The 22,508-nt window shown below is 41.9% G+C and overlaps 1 protein-coding gene across 4 annotated transcripts in view; it reads right to left on the bottom strand.

Moving 5' to 3' along the window:
* Window positions 1–12,710, bottom strand: part of SORCS1 (sortilin related VPS10 domain containing receptor 1) — a 511,562-nt gene extending 498,852 nt beyond the window's left edge. For 2 of the 4 annotated variants that reach the window (XM_030335173.2, XM_030335178.1), the window contains exon 1: window positions 12,135–12,710. In XM_030335173.2, the coding sequence (XP_030191033.1) occupies window positions 12,135–12,692 (558 nt within the window). In that variant the 5' untranslated portion in view covers window positions 12,693–12,710. The remainder of the gene's footprint in view (window positions 1–12,134) is intronic. The other 2 variants (XM_030335175.1, XM_030335176.2) reach the window with 1 other exon arrangement.
* Between the last annotated feature and the right edge of the window lie 9,798 nt (window positions 12,711–22,508).

Here is a 22,508-nt window from a genome sequence, read left to right as displayed (position 1 = left end):
TTTGAGAGTAGACACTTAAGTGTAGTACATCAGTGTTTAAGCAGTTGTGAGCATATGGGATGCACACATTTATTATGTATGCGCTCATGTGTACATATATGATTTAGAGATGGAGACTAAGCTCAAGACAGAGACAAAGATTCAAAATGGAATGCATGTTCTTTTAATGGGAACTGAAGCTACTACAATTTCTGGAAGGGGTTGTCAGTTTGGTGAAATGGCCTCAGATCTCTCTTTCTGGGATCAGCAAAAGGGAAGGTAAACAAAAGACCCGCCGGCCCCTGCTGCTGCTCACCCGGAAGAGAGACACAGAGTGATCTTTCTGCTTTGCAAAAACCCTGGGCACTCGCTCTCTCCCAACAATAGCGATTGGAAGCAAATCAGGCAACTTGAACGTGGGCTCTTTGTTTAGTTCAGTTGCCTGGAATTCAGTTCTAATGAGGCCAAGTTCAAAATCTCCTTTGCTCACTCTTATGTTTTTCATTTTTCAAGTAACTTTTAAAAGTAACTCAAGCAATGTATATTTATTGAGAAACAACAGCATAACTGGACAAACAAAAAGCATCACCTATAAAGCCAACATTCATTATAATCACAGGAAATGTTTTGAATCATACCTTTCCTCTTTTGTAATGGTATTTTATAGCATACAATAAAATTTTGAAATTATTGAGCCCTTCCATGTTCAGGTATATTTCTAGAGGCTTGAGATATATGAGGGAAATCCATAGACAAAAAACCCCACGGACTTCATGTGTCTTATATTTGTACTATTTTTCAATCTATTTTTCCCTTTCTGGTATTTTGTGGGTGGTTTCCCAATTATATACTTATATGTATATGTATATGTATATATATATGTATATGTATATATGTGAATATACACGTATATATATGTATATATATTTACATAAGCAATCTTTTTGTGGCTGAATATTCTACAACACTCGTAAACAAGATCATGGATTGCTTAAGTGAAAAGCCATTTTCCCCAAGGAACAAGCAAACAAAATAGTATAGTTACTAAGGGCTGCTGGCCCCAAAACGTATGACTTTGTGTGCAGATTTCAAGCTGAAAATAATCAAAGTCCAAAAGACTTGGGAAAAATCTTTGACCTTCCCCCTAACTGCCAGAAAGAATCTGGATGGAGGACCTGTTTCAGGAAGGGTGCTATCACCATAGACAACTACACCTATAATACGAACTAAGTGTGAGAGACAGGGAGGAACCTAGCAAAGCATTTGCTAAAATTCCTCTCTGTATCCTATTGTTTCTATGTAGTTCGGAAAATATTTCCTTTACTAAACATTTGATCTTCTTTATCTTCCTGTAAATTGTCCTCCTCCACCCCCTTTCAAGTCTCAGACCCATACCCCTTTCTCTTTAGTTCAGAATGATGTATATATACCATTCTGCTTTACCGCCTTTGGAATTTCATATTTATGTGGATTCCCTACATGTAAGAATAAAATATGATTTTCTCCTGTCATTCTGTCTCATGTCAATTTAATTCTTAGACAAGAACTCTGAAGGGTAGAGGAAAAAATTTCTATCCCAACAACAGCAAATATTTAGTAAGCAATTTGCAATATTGTGATTTATAATAAATGTATATTTGATCTTCATTTCATCATTGGTACCAAATTCCGAAGACTCTTAGAATTTCCTATATGATGAGAGAGATAAAGGTGTCCTTTTTTATGTTAATGAGATGACTGTGGGACCACACCTAAGGATGGGAGCTAGTTGCCAGGAGAACCATCCACCTGATTGGAAGGTTGTGAACTTTTAGTCCCAGTCCCTAACCTCTGAGGAAGGGAGAGGGGCTAGAGGCTGAACTGCTGGCCAATGATTTAATCAATTGTGCCTATGGAATAAAGCCTCCATAAAACCCAATAGGATAGGGTTCTAAGAGATTCTAGGTTGGTAAACATGTTGAGATTCAGGGACAGCAGCATGCTCAGAGAGAACACGGAAGCTCTGCCTTTTCCCCAAATCTTGCTCAACGCATATCTTCCATATGGCTATTCCTGAGTTATATCCTTTTGTAATAAACTGGAAATTTAGTAAGTAAAATGTTTCTCTTGAGTTCTATAAGCTTTTCTAGCAAATTAATCAAACCCAAGGAGAGATTCATTGGAACTTCTAATTTACAGCTAGTTGGTCAAAAGCACAGGCGACACCCTGGGCTGTGAATGGCATCTGAAGTTGGGAGGGGGTGGCAGTCCTGTTGGACTGAGCTCTTCACTGGTGGACTCTGAGGTGCTGCCTCTGGTACATAGTGCCGAAGCTGAGTTGAATTGTAGGACACTCACCTGTTGTCAGAGTTTTGCTTGTTGGTGTGGAAGCCCCCACACCAACCAACCCACCCACACACACACACACATACACACACACACACACACTGGAAATCACGTCCAGACACTTATTACAACTATTATGTGCAAATAGCTGGAGACATTGAGAAGGATGACAAAAGCATAAGACAGGGTCTTGGACTCATTACAAGAAAATGTAGCTGAAATAGAAAAACATAACTGCAGAGGGGCGCCTGGGTGGCACAGTCGGTTAAGCGTCCGACTTCAGCCAGGTCACGATCTCGCGGTCCGTGAGTTCGAGCCCCGCGTCGGGCTCTGGGCTGATGGCTCAGAGCCTGGAGCCTGTTTCCGATTCTGTGTCTCCCTCTCTCTCTGCCCCTCCCCCGTTCATGCTCTGTCTCTCTCTGTCCCAAAAATAAATAAACGTTGAAAAAAAAAATTTAAAAAAAAAGAAGAAAAACATAACTGCAGAAACAAGAGTATTATCATGAGCAACATATTAAAAACACCATTTAGTAGGTCATACTTGAGCATTAGTAATACTAGTACTAATACTAACAAAATTGTGATAACACCAATAATGATGATAATAGCTAACCTTCAATGATTGGTTGCTATCTGCTAGATGCCGCTTTCAGCACTTTTGTATCTAGTGTCTCCTTTAACCGGTAAGAAACCATATAAAAAATATAGCGTTATCATTACCATTTTACAGCTAAGGAAATGAAGGCACAGAATTATAAAGTTCACGGATCTAGCACACAGCGGAGTGGGAACTCAAACCCATAACTAAACATTGTGTTCTAATTAAAATAATGTACTCTTTCAGCCACTGAAGACATGGTTTGCCCGTGGTCATCTGGACATCCAGGAAAGATAACTGCCTAGGATATATTCAGCGATAAAAAAATCACCATCTCGCAAAAAAGCATCATCTTCTTCCTGGGGAATCTGCACTGTCCCACGTAACTGTCTCTCATTCTCCTAAGGCACCTTGTACCAGGTCTTTCCCACAGGGGTCACAGTTTCCGTGGAGAAGCTGATAAAAAAGCTGTGGGCTCCAGCCTACCACAGGGAAAAGTGAAGCATATTGACACAAGGTTGTACAGACAACAGAAGGGGTTCATAGACCTCAAAACTCACACATGAATTTTAGGAAAATGATTTTCAAGCTTTATAGACTTCCTAAGGGAGTCTGTAAAACATAAAGATTCCTAGTCCCCATCAACAGATGTAAAAGCAGGTCCCATGAGGGCAAGCTCTTTAAGAAATGCTGCCCGAGGTGCCCACAGCTGCCCAGTTTAGAATTCCCCCATCAACTCGGCAAAACCTACGTCAGGGTAAACATGGATACAGATAGATTTCTAAGCAGGTGACAACCATGCCTAAAATAGCCCTTTCTCCCCAATGATTCTTACCAAGAGTGTATTTTGGGAAGTGCTAAGACAAGGGGAAGGCCTATTGCTTTTAACTCCCCTCCCCTCCCCCAAAGACCCTGAAGCAGAAGGATCTATGGTCCACAGTTTGGTGTCTCAATAGCCTCTGCTACTCTGGTTAGGGAAAGATGACTAAAGGCATCAATCCATTGGCTTCAGGGCACAACATGATTAGTTGGTAGCTTCTGATAGCATGATTTTTATTAGCAGTTTCTTTAAAAAGTGTACACGTTGTCCATACTTTCACTGAAGGTTCATTAGCCAGCAGGGAGAAGCCAAACAGCACATCCCACACATCCTCCCAGAATAACAAGAAGACACGTTTTAATAACCCCAGGAGAGCCACTCAAGGGGACGGATGGCCCTTGAGGCTTTGATTGAGCTCTGTCATGAAGCAGCTTATTACTAAGTAAAATATATCAGGTTAGTGCCCTGATCAGGATGATATGACAGGGAAAAACCCTGAGGTGGGGTCCTCATGCCAAAAGTTCCCCTACCATCCCTCTGCACTGACTTGTGAAGTTCTTGCTAAAGAAACTCAGAACTAAACCCTTACAGAGAGTCAACGTGATCAAATGGAAAATGCTTTGGAGCCAGAAAGGATAAAATTCCAATTCCAGCTGTGCCACCTTCTAACTGGGTGACCTTGCCCAAGCAAGTTCTTTAGGCCCTGACTTCCACAATTCTAGAATGAGGACCATAATACCTCATTTGTATTACGATGGTGGGAAGATGAAGTTAAACAGTGTGATGTTCTAGAAAGTTCTTTCAGGGAAGCTTCTCACAAATTTGGTGGTTATTTATATAATTGTCAAGAGGGGTTTCTGTTATAATCAATATATCTTATCTGGCTATAGAGAGCTATCCCTAGTGTTCAGTGAACTCCCCTTTGCTCCATCCCCCCACCCATGCCCCAAAAGTCAGAATAAGCAGTGAAGGCAATACTGAGAACTCTGTTATAATCTTTGAGCCAATAAACCCCATCAGTATCAACAGGCACCCTTCAATTTGACTACCGCTGCTCCCAAATGTTGACACGTTAGGTTCCCTTGACTGAGATCACACTTACTATTATTTTAAACTACATTTAATCTGTATCAGCCAATTAAAGAGAGGAAGAAGTGGGTATGTCTCTCTTCCCCCTCAAGCTCCTTCTACAATTAGCCCAGTTGTAAGTAATCTTACCTCTCAGGTCCATTAGCAGTGGAATATGGAGAATGGTGAGACCTTTTGCCAGAGACCTTGCTTGCAGAAAGCCCCATCACCTGTCTTTAAGGTCCCCTTTTAAAGGTTTAAACAATGCCATGAGCCTTCTGATGAGGCCACCTGCTCTGAAGCCCAGGACAAGTCACTTGAATAGCTGAGCACAGAACTCAGGATCTCCATGGCCCATACCCACACTTCTTCCCACAGTGGAAAACATTATGGACACAGGTGCACAGGCCTCAGATAAACCAAGGGGCTAGGATGTAGCTGTGTTCTAACTCTTGCCTGTGGAAAGCCAGCAGGGCACCAAGCCAAGAATCAGTCACATGGTGTGGCAAAACACTGTTGACTCTCTTCTTCCACTAACTGACCTGCTTAATAGCAGTGCCTTCATTTCCCTACCTGAGAAATGTAGATGATATTTGTCTTTCTTATCTCATAGGCCCACGGGGAGAAAACCAACTGAGGTAAGGAAAGAAATGTTCCAATCTTTGAAAGCTGAGGCATTTTGCAAAGGAAATGGCTATAAGGGATCTAAAGTGCTGTAACAACATTCAGGAGGGCTATAGAAACAGACACAGTATCTCTTATACACAGGGAAAATTTCATGTAGGATTTCCTACAGAACATTCGTGTCCTTTTTCTCTCTACTTACAGTTTAGAAGAGGCTCTGTTCTTTCCTTATGAACTTTGCACAGCAAGGTTCCACTTTGTTTCTTGCCAACCATCTGACTACTCGATCCACCCCACGGAAAAGAGTGTGCATGTCCCTCCAGAGTAACCACTCCACCTCCACGGAGCCCGGCTCCACCTCCCATGTGCCACACTTATTCCCTGCCATCCCTGTTAGCCACGGCACTGACACCATTTGGCTTGTTTCCTCCCTAGGACACACAGATGCATTCTCCACCCTTTCTAGCCAGAGATATAGAATGGTAATTGAGATATCCACAAAGACAGAACACATATTTTACGTATGTTGAGGGACTTAACATAAGCTGGCAAGGAGCCAAATTAATTTACCCTCTGGGCAGCTTGGCCAGTGATATTTCTGACCAAGGACTTAAACAAAACAAAGGCCTTTACGGAAAACTGTGTGTGGAAAATGTCTATGTAAAAATGAAACTGGGGCGCCTGGGTGGCGCAGTCGGTTAAGCGTCCGACTTCAGCCAGGTCACGATCTCGCGGTCTGTGAGTTCGAGCCCCGCGTCAGGCTCTGGGCTGATGGCTCGGAGCCTGGAGCCTGTTTCCGATTCTGTGTCTCCCTCTCTCTCTGCCCCTCCCCCGTTCATGCTCTGTCTCTCTCTGTCCCAAAAATAAATAAACGTTGAAAAAAAAAATTAAAAAAAAAAAGAAACAGTGATGACTCCAGCTGAGATCTAAGGTGCCAACAAAGGCAATCGTATCTTTCACGTATCTTTCACGAAGGTAAAGAGTGCATCTTTCAGTGACCACAAAGGTTTTCTTTTCTTTTGGGGGGTGGTTGGAACATACCCAAAGACACTAGAAGAAGAATTTGCATATCTTGGCTTAAATCATATTTTTAAAATGATTTCTAAGATTAACACATCAGTTAAACATAGTTTACATTTAAAGTAGGCTAATTTATTGGAACACACAGGAATATTTACATCTCTACTCTTGACCTTTACTCTTGCTATCCATTCAGTTCAAAATATCCTTGTAATAACCTCCATCTCTTAATAAAAATTTTCTCTACATTTCAAGGTTCACTTGAAGTACCTGCTCCACCAGGAAGTTTGAAGGCCACCCTAGTCAGTAGATGTCTGATTCTCTTCTGAACTCCGATAGCATCCTCTGCCCTCAGTGGGTTCTCAGATTCTCTTCCCTCTTCAGAGAACTCTTTAAGTACAAGACGGAAAGCTCCTTGAGGGCAGGGAATAATTACTCCCACCTTTGGGCGTCGCTGCACATATATCTGTATTAGAAGTGTCTAACAAATATTAGGACTCAATATATATTTGTAGAATTAAAAGTCAATACGACAGTTTGTGCAAGCTTCTTAGCACAATGCTGCCACATGGCAATCTCTCCTTGGAGGTGAGCAATTTTTATTCTCTTAGATAAATCATTAAAGAATTATTAAATAATTCCATCAGGTTTTGTGCCTTAGTCTAGGAGTTTCTGGGGTCCCTCCGTAAAAAGATGTGGATAGAGTTCCCAGATTCAACATTTATGTCATTTTCCTCTAGAAAACCCCATTGAATATATTAGGGGAAACTAAATTCCCAATCTCATATGAAGCAATTTTGTTGTCCAAAGATACAAAGTTCCTTAATGAGAAGATGTGACACAAAAAAAACATAATAAATTAGATTTTGCTGCAAGTCAACATTGAAATGAATGCAAGCTTGTATCTCAAATGTTTTGATTTCCTATGAATGGATACACATATTAACCATGGAAAAAGGAGGAATCATGTGGAACAAAAGGCTTGCTGCTTACAGGTCAAGGGTACAGGTCATTTTGTCACTCATGTGTCCCCAACTCTCCTAGTACACTTAAATGTAGTAGGTGCACAATACGTGCAGGCTGAACAAACTATTAAGCTACTTCTAACCTGTAAGAGATTTCCATGGCATTCTAGTCTATCTGCATCATTTTACAGAGGATGAAATTGAGGCCACATAGGACACATTATGACTACACATCTAGTTTGTGTACACAGTCAGGACTATAACTGAGCATTCTTATCCACCACTGGAGAATTATTTATTAAACTAAAATAACAAGTAGCATTTGTTGAGCACTTACTATGTATCAGCAACTTCATATACATGATATCAACTGTTCAGGAAAAAAGCCTGCAAAAGCTGTACTATCCCCGTATTTCAGTTGAGGAAGGCGAAGCTCAAAGAATTTAAGTGTCTTGTTCAAGGCAAAGTGTGGTAAGCAGGAGACCTAACACTCAAACTCCAATCTCTCTGCTTCCAAACCCCCTGCCTCCCGTGTCACACCACATTAACGTTCGCTAACAGCACAAAGCACCGATCAGAGAAGGAATTATGTGGGCTTGTTAGAGAGAGCTAAAACCCTTTATCATTTTACTTTAAAAAACAAGCCAAAAAATATGTCTAAATGTACAATCAAATCAAGTGTTTACGTGCAACCTCTCTATAAATCAGATTTAGAAGTAACTTCGAAAAGGAATCTGTTCCTGAAGAACACTAGATCTGAGAGCTGAATGATGGCAGGTTACCTCGTGCTCAATGAATCACCAGGTGCAGATTCCATGTCTCACTAAAGATGGAGAGGTAGGCGGATAAGAGAACGAGCAAATCACTACTTAAGGTAAAGAGTGCAATGTGACAGGCACCTGTTAAAGTCCTTGCTTTTCTACAGATGGAGCTTACAGCTAGGACTGTACCTTCCTCCACCATCATCTGAAATCCACCCCAAGATAGGATGATTTAAAATTCTGACTCCAAAAGGCCTGAGTTTTTCTGTTCTACCTTAAAGTCTTTAAGACCAGCCATTCTGTGAGGTTGGGAAATCAGCTTACTCAGGGTTCCAGCCCCTATTTGACACTGACCTTCTGTAACATCTTAGCAATTCATTCAGCTTTCTAGAGCCTCGGTTTTTCTTCTCTATGTAATGAGAATAAGAATATCTCCTCATAGCAGGCCTGTGAAAATTAAGTGAGGTGATGGAAGAGAAGACATCTACCCAAAACCTGACCCAAGTTGGGATTCGGTGTATTCACTAAGGTTCCGTGGTAAATGTCAAGTCCTGGAACAGCTAAAGGCCTCAAGGAGGTACATGGAAATCAACCAGACCATCATGATCTATGACAAATGCAGCATTAAAGTATCAGAATGGCAAAATGTAAGTGAAAGCCTCTGTTAACAAACCTTCTAATACTATTTCCAGTGAGAAAAGGACAAGGCACTAGGCTGAAATATCCAAGTTGACTCCAGCATTAAAATGTGAAAAATAGATATTAACACTTGCCATTCACATATTACCTAACAAGGATTTTTATAAGGATTAATAAGTGTAGCACTTTGAAATCTCTTGGAAATAAGGAATAAATACACGCTTCATCACACATACATATACAGACAAATATATATTTTAACAAACTAAGGATTACTGTATAAATTTAGATCAGGGCACAGCATGCCTAGGATGAGTAGGGTAGGAACAATATGTTCTTGCTTAAGACACCAAGCTCATGACAAATGATTCATCCCCAGCACCTTTCATGCCAAAAGATCCCCCCAGGTGTTCCACCAACTCCAGCAACACTTTCCATCAAGCTAGACGGCAGTGGAGAGGAATCACATCACTCCCACGGATGAGGCAAAACAGTCATGTCTTTACACAACTGCACAAGTCCAACAGCGAGGGGGCAGGAAGAAGGGAAGGAGGCGAGAGAAACATCCAGAATTCCTCACAAGTTTGACAGGCAGCCTATAATTACCACACATTTACACCTTTAAGGCAGGGGTTATTGTGATCAGAAACCCTACTTAGCAAAGGCTTTTAGCTATAGGTCAGACAGATTCAGAGGATGTGTATTGCCTGTGGCCCTGAGCGGGTTGGGGGCGGGCTTAAGGGGGGGGGGCTGACACCTAACCGTGAAGAAAATGAGAGCTGCCCAATGTCACCCTCCAGTTTAAATTAGTGTATTTGTTTCCTCTGGGGAGAAATGAAGGGCTGTGAGTTGAGAGTTCCAAACAGGTGTAGTCCTCGACAGTCACAACCCGCTCATGTGTAACCTGGCACGTAATGAGCTGGCATTGCCCCCATTTTAGGCATGAGGAAATTCACACTCACCATGCAATCAACTTGCCAAGAGCAAACCACAAATAAACCACCATTAGAACCCAAGTCTCCACACTGCTTTTTACATGACAAAGTCGCCCAGAAAAGTTTTTTTTTTATGCCTTCCTTCATTTATTTTTTGTTTGTTTGTTTGTTTTTTAAACTTTGTCTCTCCTATGACTCTGGGCCAGCTTTGTTTTGTGGGACCTGGATAAAGACGATTGCTCTCCCTCTCTCTCTCTCTTATATATATATATATACACACACACACACACACACACTAAAAAACCTGTAATTTGTGTGTAAAAAGGCAGCGCTGGGGAGCAGAGGGGTTCCTTGCAGAATTAAAAACTTCAAAGAGTAGAAATCTCATTAGCAACAGGGTTTGAGGGCTCAAGTCTTTAATGTGCACCACCTTGATTTCCTACATTATCTCAGATTTCCCTGCATGTTGGCTGTCCAAGCCCTGACCCTCATAAGCCCTACTGTGCTTATAAGCATCATTAAAAAAAAAAAAAAAGAAAAAAAAAAGAAAAAGGCTGGCAGTGCTTGGCGCCATTTCTTAAATGGAGTTTAAAATTTGCCAAAGATGTACTCTCCTTTTCCAGCTCTTTCCAAGATCTTTCAAGAGATGAACTAAAGTAGAGGTCTAATGGGTGAGTGATATTTTACAGCTTGAATTACATTAAAAGCCAGAAATATTTTGAGTTCAATGTCCTCCACTTCTTGATTCAACAAGATGTAATATGTTTGATGTGTTTAAAATCTCCCCTTAAAGCCAGCAGCTTTGAGTTAATCATTTAAAGCAGTGTGAAAGTTATTCAATCAGTTTAAGAAGATTCAAGTTCAAATTGGGGGATGAATTTTAGTGGTTATGATATGAAAGATATGATAGTTAAGGTAAGAAATGAGGGCAAGGGTCTCCAGAACTTTAACGGAAAGAATTTCAGCTTCAATTATTTGATTAAACCTTTCCTGAGAACTATAGAAAACCATGGCCTCAGTCGTGAGAGCTGAATTGTAGGGAAAACCTTGCTGGTGCTCCCAGGACAGAGACACAAATACAAAATATTGTTTGTCAGGATTTGCCTTAATACAGTTTATATCTATATACTCAAGGAACCCATAATGACAGACTATTGTTTTCAAATGTTCACAACTTTCATTAAAAAGCTGACAATGAGCACAACTCACTGAAGTGGGAAGTTTTCTGGGAAGATTTCTGGCAATGACATCACAACTGAAAACATTTTGAAAGGTACCAGGCTGCACAGAGTGTGCATATTACAAACGCTACAATCTCAATAACCTGATGGAAGCTGAAACTTTGATTTTTTTTCTCGTTTTACTCATCCTTGGTTTTTGTGTTCTTTTCTGCTTCATGGCAGCCTAGAGAACTTTCCACACTTTTAAATTATCTTCAGTTCTTCCCATCAAAGCTAGTTCTTTACTATTTCAGCTCATTGAAGTTTCCCAGGTGCATTTTAAGCTGGAATAGCTACCCCAGATTCAGAACATGCAGGCTTTTCCAAAAATCGAAAACCTTCCCTGACGTGGCCAAAGGTCCTGGACTGCACCCACTCTCCCTGGTGTCACTCTTCTGGAATCCAGCAATCCCCCTGGTCCCTTCCTAAAGGGAGGGCTGAGTCTTTATTTGTGAGCTTCTCTAGAGGAGGTCAGGCAATGGGGAAGAACAGGGGGTTGTTGTCACTGGGATATATCTGATCTTCCTGGGACTGATCATGCGGGGAGAACAACCACACTCATTCACAGGCTGGAAAGCCCCAGCTCTCAAAACACACTGGCTGGTGCTGTTAGAAGATGCTAGAGAGTTCCTGTCCTGAAACTTGCATCCACTTGGTCCCCAGAAACAGAGAATACATTAAGGGCACCTTAGTTTCCACTACGTATCTCTTCCCTTGTGAGGAAGGGGGGGTTAGGAGCTTTGCAGAAAAATAAAAAGCTTACGAATAAAGTCTTCTTGATCTCACTTGTGCTCACCCTGAGTCTAGCAAGTAAAGGGAAAGTCACTTAAAAGAATGTCATCCTGCCTGGAAATTTAACCCATTCACCTCTGCATTAACCCCCTCTGTTTGCCTGGGTCTTCAGCTCTGTTACTACACCCATAAGACCAGGAAACAGGTATCTGCCTGCCCTGATTGAAGCTTTGGGGGCGGGGGGAGGGGGTTTGAGAGGACTCTGATGGTGTCGTGGGTCTCCTGGTGGGTGACATTAACTCCTAGGGGAGGTGGGCAGGGAAGACTTTAGTTTGCAGCATCCCTCAAGTGCAGAAACCCCGTTTCTCCAAATTCTCCATCAGATCACACAGCCTGCTTTCAACCCTTTCCCCCTGTCACCCCTTGCCCTCAGGCCCCGTCTACTCACGCTGCTGTTGTGGCCGGACCAGTGGACCATGGCTTGGTTGTGTGCTGAGTCGCCCGTCAGCGCGAACGTGGTGCTGGTCAGCCTCAGCTCCTCCATCCGGAAGCGAGTGGCTTTGTCCGGGTCCCGCTCCAGAGTCTCAGGCCCCGGCTGCCCTCCGTCCCTTAGCATTCCCCGGGGGCTCCGGCTCGCGCCCTCTCCGCGGTCTGCCTTCCCCGGTTCCGCTTCACTCCGTCTCCGCCGGCCAGCGCGTGGGGCCATCGCCACGGACGCCGCGGTGCCCGGGGCCCGCTCCAGGGACAGCGCTCGGTCTCCGGGGGCCACCGCGAACAGCGGGCGCCCAAGGAGGGGCAGGGGTGTGGCAGCAGCTCTGCCTCGCGGTCCCCGGCCAACGAAGCCCCCTGGGGTGGCAGCCCAGCGTGGGGCCGAGCCGGGGGGCAGCTGGGGGCAGCAGGAGCCGCCGCCGCAGGCGCCCGGGACGCAGAGGACCAAGAGCCCCGCGCCGGCGAGGAGCGCGCTCAGCCCGGCTGGGGAGCCGCCGCCGGCGCCAACTTTTCCCATCGCGGGAGCGGAGAGCAGCGGAGAGGGGGCCGGAGCGGAGGCGGCGGCGCGGGGCTCTCCGCCGGCGGGCCGTGGAGGGGCGGGCGCTCAGGACCCCAACTCCATCCAAGTTGGGCCGCGGAGGGGGCGGGCGGAGGCGGCGCCGGGCAGGTGGCGGCCGCTTGCCCAGGCTGGGCTGGTGCCGAGCGCGGCTTCGGACCGAGCGAGCCGCCGCCACGCGGGGGTGGAGCTCGACTGAAGTCACGGGCGGAGCGGGCGCTGGCGCGCTGGCGGGCGACGCGGGGGGGGGTGGGGGAGGAGGGCGCTGCCGGGGCTCCGGGCGCCGCGTCCCGCTGCCGAGCTGCGCCGCGCGGGTGGCTGCGGGGACTGGATGCGTCGCCGACCCTCCCCTCGGGCTCGCGGGCGCTGCCGCCGCCGCTCACTCGGCGCCCCCGCGGCCGCGGTCTCCGGTCTCCGCGCTGAGCCCGCACGCCCCTCCCGTGGGGGCGGCCAGCCGGAGCTCGCGGAGCGCTCGCTGTGTTGGGGACTTCCTATTCCTGTTTTATTGTTTCTGTCAGTCTCGGCTGCCTTTTCCTCCCCCCGCCCCCCCACCCCCGGGCTCCTCCAGTTTAGATGTTAAGGCTGGGTGGGCTTCTGGTCCTTGCCTCCTTAGTCTCCGTGAATTGGCGTCTTGACCTCAGCTTGAGCAGAGCCTGCGTGTCCCACCCTGGGGGAGATCCCGGGAAGGCAACAGCAGAGAATGATGTAATTAAATGATCCTGTGGTGTGGTGTGGTGTGGTGTGGTGTGGTGTGGTGTGGTGTGTGTGTGTGTGTGTGTGCGCGCGCGCGTGTGGTTAGGGGGATTTTTCCATCAATTATTACGCTTAGATAGCTTTCCGGACCCCCTATAGCGCTCACTGTATTTGAAGCCAATCTTCCTGCATTTTGTGGGCGTATATCTTGGCTTCCCTAAGAGACCACAAACTCACTGAGGACAGGAATTGTGAGCAACTTGGAAGAAGTGACCAGTTTATTCTTTTTGCCATTTTTATCCTCGGTGCTCGCCCCACTGTCCTACGCGGTAGGAAATCTGTCCGTCATTAATGCAATAAATACCTGTTGTGAAACTATTCTATGTCTGTATGCAAACAGATACAGGAAAAGAGGCACGGTATTATATTTATCCTGTGTCGTTGGTGCCCAGCCCAGAGCTACTAGCACATGCCTGGAGATCCTTACTAGCAAACTTCCAGGCTTTGCCGGATGTTCTGCCACTAGTTTGCTGTGGGGCCTCAGACAAAGTGGCAATCTCTCAGCTTCCTACACTTTAAAATTAAGCGGTTGCATTAGATGACCTTTAAAATCCTTTCCACTCCTAAAATTCTATAATTGTATGATTATAATGTCTGCCCAGCCCAGCTCCCCTGCTACTGTTCAAAAGTTCAGATGAAGATTTATAGCAGGTGAATGGGCTTTGAAAATTACAAAGAATTTCTCAAAATCCAAGCCTTTTTCAAATGGAAAGTTTGCTTCTAAGGGTTGAAATACCTTCAGATTTCTTTGTAGTCTTCATGTGCCTAATAACACTTTTCTTATCGTGTGGTAGCTATTAAAGTCTTCAATGCATATTTACTGATTAAATAAATGAATGCCAGGAAAAATAATACAATTTTCAGTTTCTAATTACATCTTTTGTTCATTTTCACACTTGCAAAAGAAACCTCACTGAAAAATCTGAATTGTGACGTTGTGATGGGACCAAGTTAAAAGTAACAGTAATTATTCTTCAATTAATAATATCCTTTTTGATACTGTCCAAGAGGAATTTCTCTTAATCCAACCCAGAGCAGTGTTACTCAAAAAGTAACTGAAATCATAGTTCTTATCACCAATCTGAGAAATATGCAAATGAAGGGGAGTCAGACTTCTTAGCCATTAAATGTGAGGACTTGAAATCAAAGAATGTGACCTGTTTGTAAGGGAGACACAGACTACTCTTGCAAAAGCACTTTAACTCCCCAAGCCTGGATCCTCCTACAAAAGGAACACTGCCTGGCAGGCTTCTAGATGCAGAGGAGAGCCAGAGGTCCTCCCTCTTCCCAAAATGCAATGTTTGTTAAAACCCAGGGCAGCTGTTTTCCTCTCCTGAGAAAGGTTTTCAGAGCTTTGCAGGATTGTTTACTTAATGCCTTCTTTCTATGCCCTGCTAACCTCCTTTCCAATATGGATGAGTGTGGGAGAATTCCTCCAAGTAGAGGAAAACCAGATTAGAAAGTCAGAACCCAAATAAATTCCCATCTAAATATAGGACTGGAAAAAGCAAAATGGAAAAAAGAAATTAGTGAATGAGAATTTTCTGGTAGTCTATTATTGCCCTACCAAAATTTAGATTGTTTTGATTTCAAAACACAGTTATTCCTGAAGAACTGGTAGAAAGAGCTGATTTTTCCTTCCCAAAAATTTCAACTCCCATCTTTTCAAACAGACTGATTACAATAATCCCTTTAAAATGAAATCATTTGCAATCCATTTGCTGAGAATTCATAGAGGGCAGCCTCTTTTTAAATGCCTGACTTTAATTATTCATTTGAGAAAAAGGTGACACAGATATGGGTGAAATTGGGTCCAAGAATTTTTTCCGTATAAGTTCATTTTATTTCTTATGTCTCTGATCTTTAGTCAACAAGCAGAAAAGGAAAGTACCAGTAATTCCCTAAGCCACTTTTGTTTTCCAGAAGACTTCAAGAATTGGGCTAATCACGGGAGAAAGTGGGCTAGCCTATTTCAAGGTGTTTCTTATCCAGCAACTCACTAAGCAACCCGACAGATTTTATTAATGCAGTGCATTAAGAATGGGTTATTTGTTAGGAAAACAGTTGCTATCAGATGCCAGTAGAGAGCATAGGTTTGTAATTCCAATAAGGAGTCTTTTTATTGTGCACATGAAAAACAGGCCACCACCTAGTCTGTGGTCGTCATTTCTCACCTAGACGAGCATAACAGCCTCCTGACTGCTCTCCCCCTTCCACGACTGCTCTGCTCCATCTTGTCCCTTCATTAGTCATCTCCAAAGTGGAGTATAAGCACCCAAATTGTATCACAAGGTAATTCGTTGTGTGCAGGAAGAAAATAGCCTCATTAATATTTAATTACCAATTAACATATATATGCACGCTTCCATCTATCTAACTATACACAGAGAGGAGAGACAGAGGAAGAATATGAACATTTTGGAGCCAAGTGCTGATTGGTGTTGCATGGTCAGAAAAGTTTAGATGTTTTGCCCTGCAAAGCAGCAAAAGGGGTCTTTGAAATGTAAAACAAAACAAAATAAAACAAAAACTATTGTTCTTTGCCTCTATTTAAAACTCTTCACTGACTTGCTGCAAACAGAATAAAACCCACATGTGATCCTTGCATGGCCAATTAGGCCTGAAAGAGGTGAGTGCTGCTTTCTTCAACCACATTTGGCAGCTCTCCCCGCCCACCTGGCCACCCCCCAACCCCCCATCACCCATATGCTCCAGCCACTCTGGGCATCACTTCCTCCAATGTGCCAAGATTTTTTCCAACTCATTCAACTTTGCATATGCTGTTCCACCTGCCTGGAATGCCCACGACCACACCTACTTCACATGGCTGACTTCCTCACTTTAATTGTGCTTCCTTGGAGAGGCTTTCCCTGACTCCCCAGCCAAGAAGAATTTCCTTTCACACTTTCCATATCATCCCCCTATTCGTTTCTTCTTAGCATATATAGTAGTCTTCAGTTATTTTATTTGAATGTTTTTTGCTAAAATTCCCCAGAATACCACATGTAGGTATGGATTGCATCTCCCTGATACATTTCTTCTTTCCCCAGTGCCTCCTTCAGTGCCTGGCTCATTGAGAGTACTCAGTAAATAATGATTGGCTGGCTGAGCCACATGGATATAGTAGCCTTATCTGTACAACTTCCAATATTATCACTTTGTCAATAAGATATGTGTGTGTGCCAGAAATGCTGAGGATTTTACATGTATCAGCTCATTCATTCATTTTTACAAAATTCATCTCAGCTAAGTACTATAATTGTTCCCACTTCATAGATCCCTTTATACAACTACACGGAGTCACACAGCCATTTAGGGAAAGAGGAAGGCTTCAATACAGGCATCTTATTCCTAATATGTTCTTGACTTTATGCAATACTACTTTTTCTCCAAATCCAACTAATAAAAAAATATGTTTATTGATGATTTATTATGTGCCAGGCACTACAATTAGCACTTTGAATAATTTCTAATAATGTTAAGCAATTTTGGAAACAAGTTGTTTAGGTTGAAGGTGAAATTTGTATTCTCCAATTTATACTTGCTTCTACTCGGTGGGCATGGGGGTTAATGTTAAAGACAGTGGTGTATTCACTACAGACACAACCTTACTGCAGGAGTTACAGAAGCTGTCACACTGGTTTCCTGTCTTCCCCTTTTCCTAGGTCCCTCCATATCTAGTGGATAACTTGGCTTCAGCTGCACTAAATCACATTATATGCTTCATCATTAGAACAATGTCTTTTAATAGCTCTCAAAATACTTGGCTCCCCTTGGATACCATTGAGACAAGGTGTCTTGCATTTCAGATCAATTACATGAGGAACCATAGAAAGAAAGAGGGAGAATAATATGCAGACTCTTCCCATTATCTACCGAAGGGGATAATGGGAATTTACAAAAAACAAAAACAAACAAACAAAAAAAAACCCAAAACACCGCTCTTTAAAATACTTCCAGGTGCCGACACATACTGGCCTGGGTCTGCATCCAGTAATTGTGTCTCTTCTCATATCCCCATTTGAAGTGGCTTTAACCAAAGGGCTTAAACCCTCTTATCCGTAAAAATAGGTCTAAGATTATCTATTTGACTCACAAGGATGTTGTAAAAGTTAATTCAACTTCATACACCTCTTGGAGATAACAATCCAGCCTTGTATTTATGTAACTCCTGTCTTATCAGACCTCTAAACAGTTTTTGGGTTTCTTTCCCCTAGTTTAATAAATCTTGCAGCAGCTCCAAAAGATAGGTAGGGGGCAGTTTTTACCTGCATCATACAGAATAAAAAGAAATTTATCCAAGGTCATGAGAGTTTGAGGAAAAACTTAAAACTGAATTTTGTTATCATTCACCTCTACCATTTAGTCCAAATCTGCCCCCAATTTGTACATACATGAATTAAAATCCCACATCATTTTTGTTTAGCTATGATGCATTGCCTACACAATCATTTCAGGTTTCTAGAGATGGTTTGTATAATTAAATAGGCAGAGAGAAGCATGAAATAATATCACTGTCATTGTGTGAGCTCATATATGCATATATTTTTCCCATTTAAACAGTCATACTTAATGTGAAAGAGAGAAAATGTGCACTATGACTAAGTAAGTTTATTTAGAGCAGTATTATTAGACTTTTAAAAATATACCTTTACCAAAAAAGTATTAGAATATATTTAAAAATTATCATCTTAAAATTATCTAGAAACTGTAAAAGGTAACTTCTGTCATCTCTCTCCCGTCCTCCTCTTGTCCGTTAGTCCAGCATAAAAAGGCTTTACCACAGTAAATCATGAAACCAGCTTCATAACATTTTTTTTGATTCTAGTCTCCTTGAAAGTACAAATAGCAAGAAATGAACTCAGTTGAAGCTACACTTTTCTTTCTTTGGGAGTACTGGGTAGAGGAGAGAAGAGAGAGAGACCGAAAGCTACTCCCCAAATCTTTAAGGGCCACTGAGATGACAACCAAAAGCTCTCATGTCACAAGAAGCCTTTGGTTATTTTTGTCTCTTTTCCACAGAACTGATCCAAAGATGAATTAGGTTAACATTGAAGCCAAATTCAGTCGATTTCTAGGGCATAATATTCTAGCAGAATACAACTCTGTAAAATGTACAGTAGCCATTGAAAAATAAGATCTTTGGGACTTCTCTCTCAGAGCACAAGAGTAGCTTGCAAAGAAAAGGAGGAAACAAATCAAAGAATAAGCAGCACAGTTGGGTAGACATTAACTGCTCTGTGCTGCCTCCCATTTCTCTATTTTATCTGGACAAAGAGTAGATGTAGTCCAGCCCCCAAGGGTCCAGATATCCCCAACAGTGTGTTAATCTCTGATAGGTGCACAGAAGCACACTAGAAAAGCAGGAAATAGAAATGGTCAAAGGCCAAAGTTTATTATGTCTGTCTACTCCTGCTGCTGCTTGAAGGTAGTACAGTGTGGAGCTTAAATTTCCAAATTTTGAAGTCAGAATCCTTGTTTTCAATCCAATATATATCACTCACTAGCTGTACAATTATCATTTGACTTTCTGAATCTCAGTTGCCTAACCTGTAAAGTGGACATTCCATCACCTTCTACAGATAAGGCTGCTTGCTCTATATGGCACAGAGCAAATGCACACATCTCACACAGCAACATGTGTTAGCTCTTGTTAAAGTTATTTCACCGTTCAAATATCACCTTCCACTTGACATTGGTTTCCAACGTGCCTCCCTAGATGGAAGACAAGAAATTAAAACCCAGCCAAAAATAAATTTGTCTCCTGCCAGAAATAAAACAAAATTTTAAGACCACTATACCCATAAGATATAACAAGAAAAGTAGAGTACACGCGTTGAAACTCAGGCATTTGTATTGTAATTAAATTGAAAATGTGGAATGAACCATCGCCTTCTTCTTGTCAAACCAGTCTTTTATGTGCATCGTTGTACAAGGAATCCGTCTTTGACCTTCACAAGCTTTTAGGAGGTAAGCAGTAGACTGGGTGGTAGTCTGAAATTTTGATTATGTACTTGAATTATTCTTTGCAATGTGAAAAATTAATTTTAGATAGGTCAGGGGGAATCCCCCATTTAATGTATCATGGAGTAAATATGTATAATTTATTGGGTAGAGATGTTATATAGAGTCTGAAGACACGAGTAAGCTTAGATCAATGCTTAGACAGAGATCTATGATTGTTTGCCTTAAACAATGTTACCAGGAAGCTCTCAGGGAGCTACCTTTATCCACTTAGTTACCGTTACCAGGTAGGACTCTGAATCGCACTGTGGGCAAAGCCTTGTCATTTTCTCAATTCAGATGTGGTCTTAGCTGGGGCGCTCTTATGAAACCCTATCCAAAGAGGTGATTGGTTCATTATTAATCTGGTGCTGTGTGCCTGCTGGATGCTGGACTTCTACAGAGTCTTTTATGCCATTTCTCCATCTTCTAGTCCAATTCTGATATTTTCTAGGTTTGCACTCCCTTACCTACTTAGATTCATGTTATCTACTTTTGTTTCCTCGCTGTCTGCTAACCACGGATTTAAGCCTGAACTGATAGCCTCATGGTTCCTACCAGTCACCATTTTTTATAACCCAATTCTTGGTCCCTGCCTACCATGCCCTATGCTATTATCCTCAACATGCTCACATTTTCCTAGGGAATGTTTGGGATTTATCCATTGACTTTTAAGGGTTCTTTTTATGCAAATCATCTTATAATTTATATTTCAGTACTATTGGGTTAGTGATAAATAGGTAACCAATATCTATTTTCTATATGCTTTCGGCATCCTGCACCTATTCTGACATTATACTTTTGTTATTATAATCATCTGTTTTATCCATCCATCTGGTCCGTCACACTACTCCTGTGGATTAGGGGTCCCGCATGTCATATTTATCTCCTAGCCTTAGTATCCAACCCAATGCAGGCACACAGTAGACATTCAGTAAGCATTTGTTGAATGAATAAATGAATGACAAAACTGAGTCCTCATATCTTTGATAGGCTTTCTTTCTTTCCTTTTTTTTTATTAGCTTTTCTTAATATTGTCAGATAATCATCACTGGGATGAGTCACAGCCACCCACCACAAATGTCACATAAAGCTAAATTTACACCCAAGACAAAAGTTGAATCAATAAATAAGCAATTAAAAAATCATTAACTGAAATGTTAATGTCTTCCAACCTACTGCTATTAGCTATAGCTTGTTTGAAGGGAACCCTGCCCAATAAAAATGACAGTGCTTTTTAGTGTATAAAATGGATTTTATTTTATTAATCAAAAATTGTTTTAATGTTTATTTATTTTTGACAGAGAGAGAGAGAGACGGAGTGTGAGCAGGGGAGGGGCAGAGAGAGAGGGAGACACAGACTCTGAAGTTGGTTCCAGGCTGCTGAGCTGTCACCACAGAGCCCGATGTGGGGCTCAAACTCATGGACCATGAGATCATGACGCTTAACCGATTGAGCCACCAAGACACCCCATATAAAATGTATTTTAATAAATTATTTTGAAATTTAGCCTACATCCACAAGAATGTCAAAATTTTAGCTATATTGCTCAGTGATTTTACCTTTACACACACACATGCATGTACACCCCCACACACATACACACCCAGATAAAGATAGAATTCTTTCCCAGAATCCCAAAGGCTTCTTGAATCTTACCAATGAATAACACCAAAGCGCATCCACTCTGACAAAAAAAAAAAAAAAAAAAAAAACTTCTGTTACCAAAAATTAATTTTGTTCTTCTTGAACATATTTAAGAGAACTAAACAGTGCATACGCTTGTGTCAAGGTCTTATAACTCAATATCATATTGTGAGATTCGTCATGCATGTAGTGTGTACTAACAATTGGTCCTCTTGCCATGTAGTATTCCAGTAGTATGAATATACAACCATTTACTTTTTCATTCTACTAGTGACAGATCTTTAAGTACTTTCCACATTTGGGCTACTATGGATACAGTGGCTTTGAGCATCACTGTCCATGTCATTTGGTAGACATAACACTCATTCTATAGGATACATTCTTGGGCCTGGACTCAAGAAGTCCTAGCAAGGCATGCGTTCACTTGTATTATATAGTACCAGTTTTTCGAAGTGTTTGCTACAAATAGCAATGTATGAAAGCTCTAGGAATTTTACATCCTCATCAACATCTTATCAAAAAAAAAAATCAGCCATGCTAGAGAGAGTTAGAGGTATCCCACGGTCATTTAATTTACATTTTCCTGAAGAATAATGATGCTGAGTATTTTTAAAGTATTTACTGGCCATTTGGATATCCGATTTTCTAAAGTGCTTGTTTCAGGGTTTGGCCATTTTTAAAAATATTAGGTGGTCAGTCTTACTGATTTGTAGAAGCTTTTATATAATCCTTTTCCTCATATTATTTAGAGGCAGTCGTGATAATTTATATATAATGTCCCCACCTGTGGCTTGCTTTTTCTGTATCCTATTTTCAGATGAATAGAAATTCTTAATATGTATGTAATACAATTCCTCAATTACTTCACAACTTTTCTTTATGGCTAATGCTTTTCACTTTTAGTTAAGAAATCTATTCTTACCCCATATTCATGAATGTATTATTTTTTCTTTAAACTACAGTGTTTTCCTTACCAATTTATGTCTATAATACATCTGTAATTTAATTGTTATATAAGGTACGAGGTAAGGATGAAAGTTCATGTTATTTCATAGGGATACTAATTAACCCAATACCATTAATTAAAAAGTCCATCTTTTCACCCATACACTGCTGTGATGTAATTACTGTAAATCAGGTGACTGTATGTATGTCTGTGTCAGAGTTTTCTATTCTGTTTAACTCAGTTTGTCAAATTCTATGCTAATAAAACACTTATTAATTACTGTACTATTACAATAAATCTTGATGTCTGGTGTGAAGTCCCCTACTTAGTTCTTCCAGATTGTTTCAGAACTACCTTGTTGATACTGAAAATGTTGGACTTTTTCATAGGATTGTATTGCATTTAGAGATCAATTAAGGAGAAATTA

This window comes from Lynx canadensis, chromosome D2 (assembly GCF_007474595.2).
Source record: "Lynx canadensis isolate LIC74 chromosome D2, mLynCan4.pri.v2, whole genome shotgun sequence".
NCBI lineage: Eukaryota > Metazoa > Chordata > Mammalia > Carnivora > Felidae > Lynx > Lynx canadensis.
Note: the sequence above shows the minus strand (reverse complement) of the source record. Positions and strands in the feature narration are given on the sequence as shown.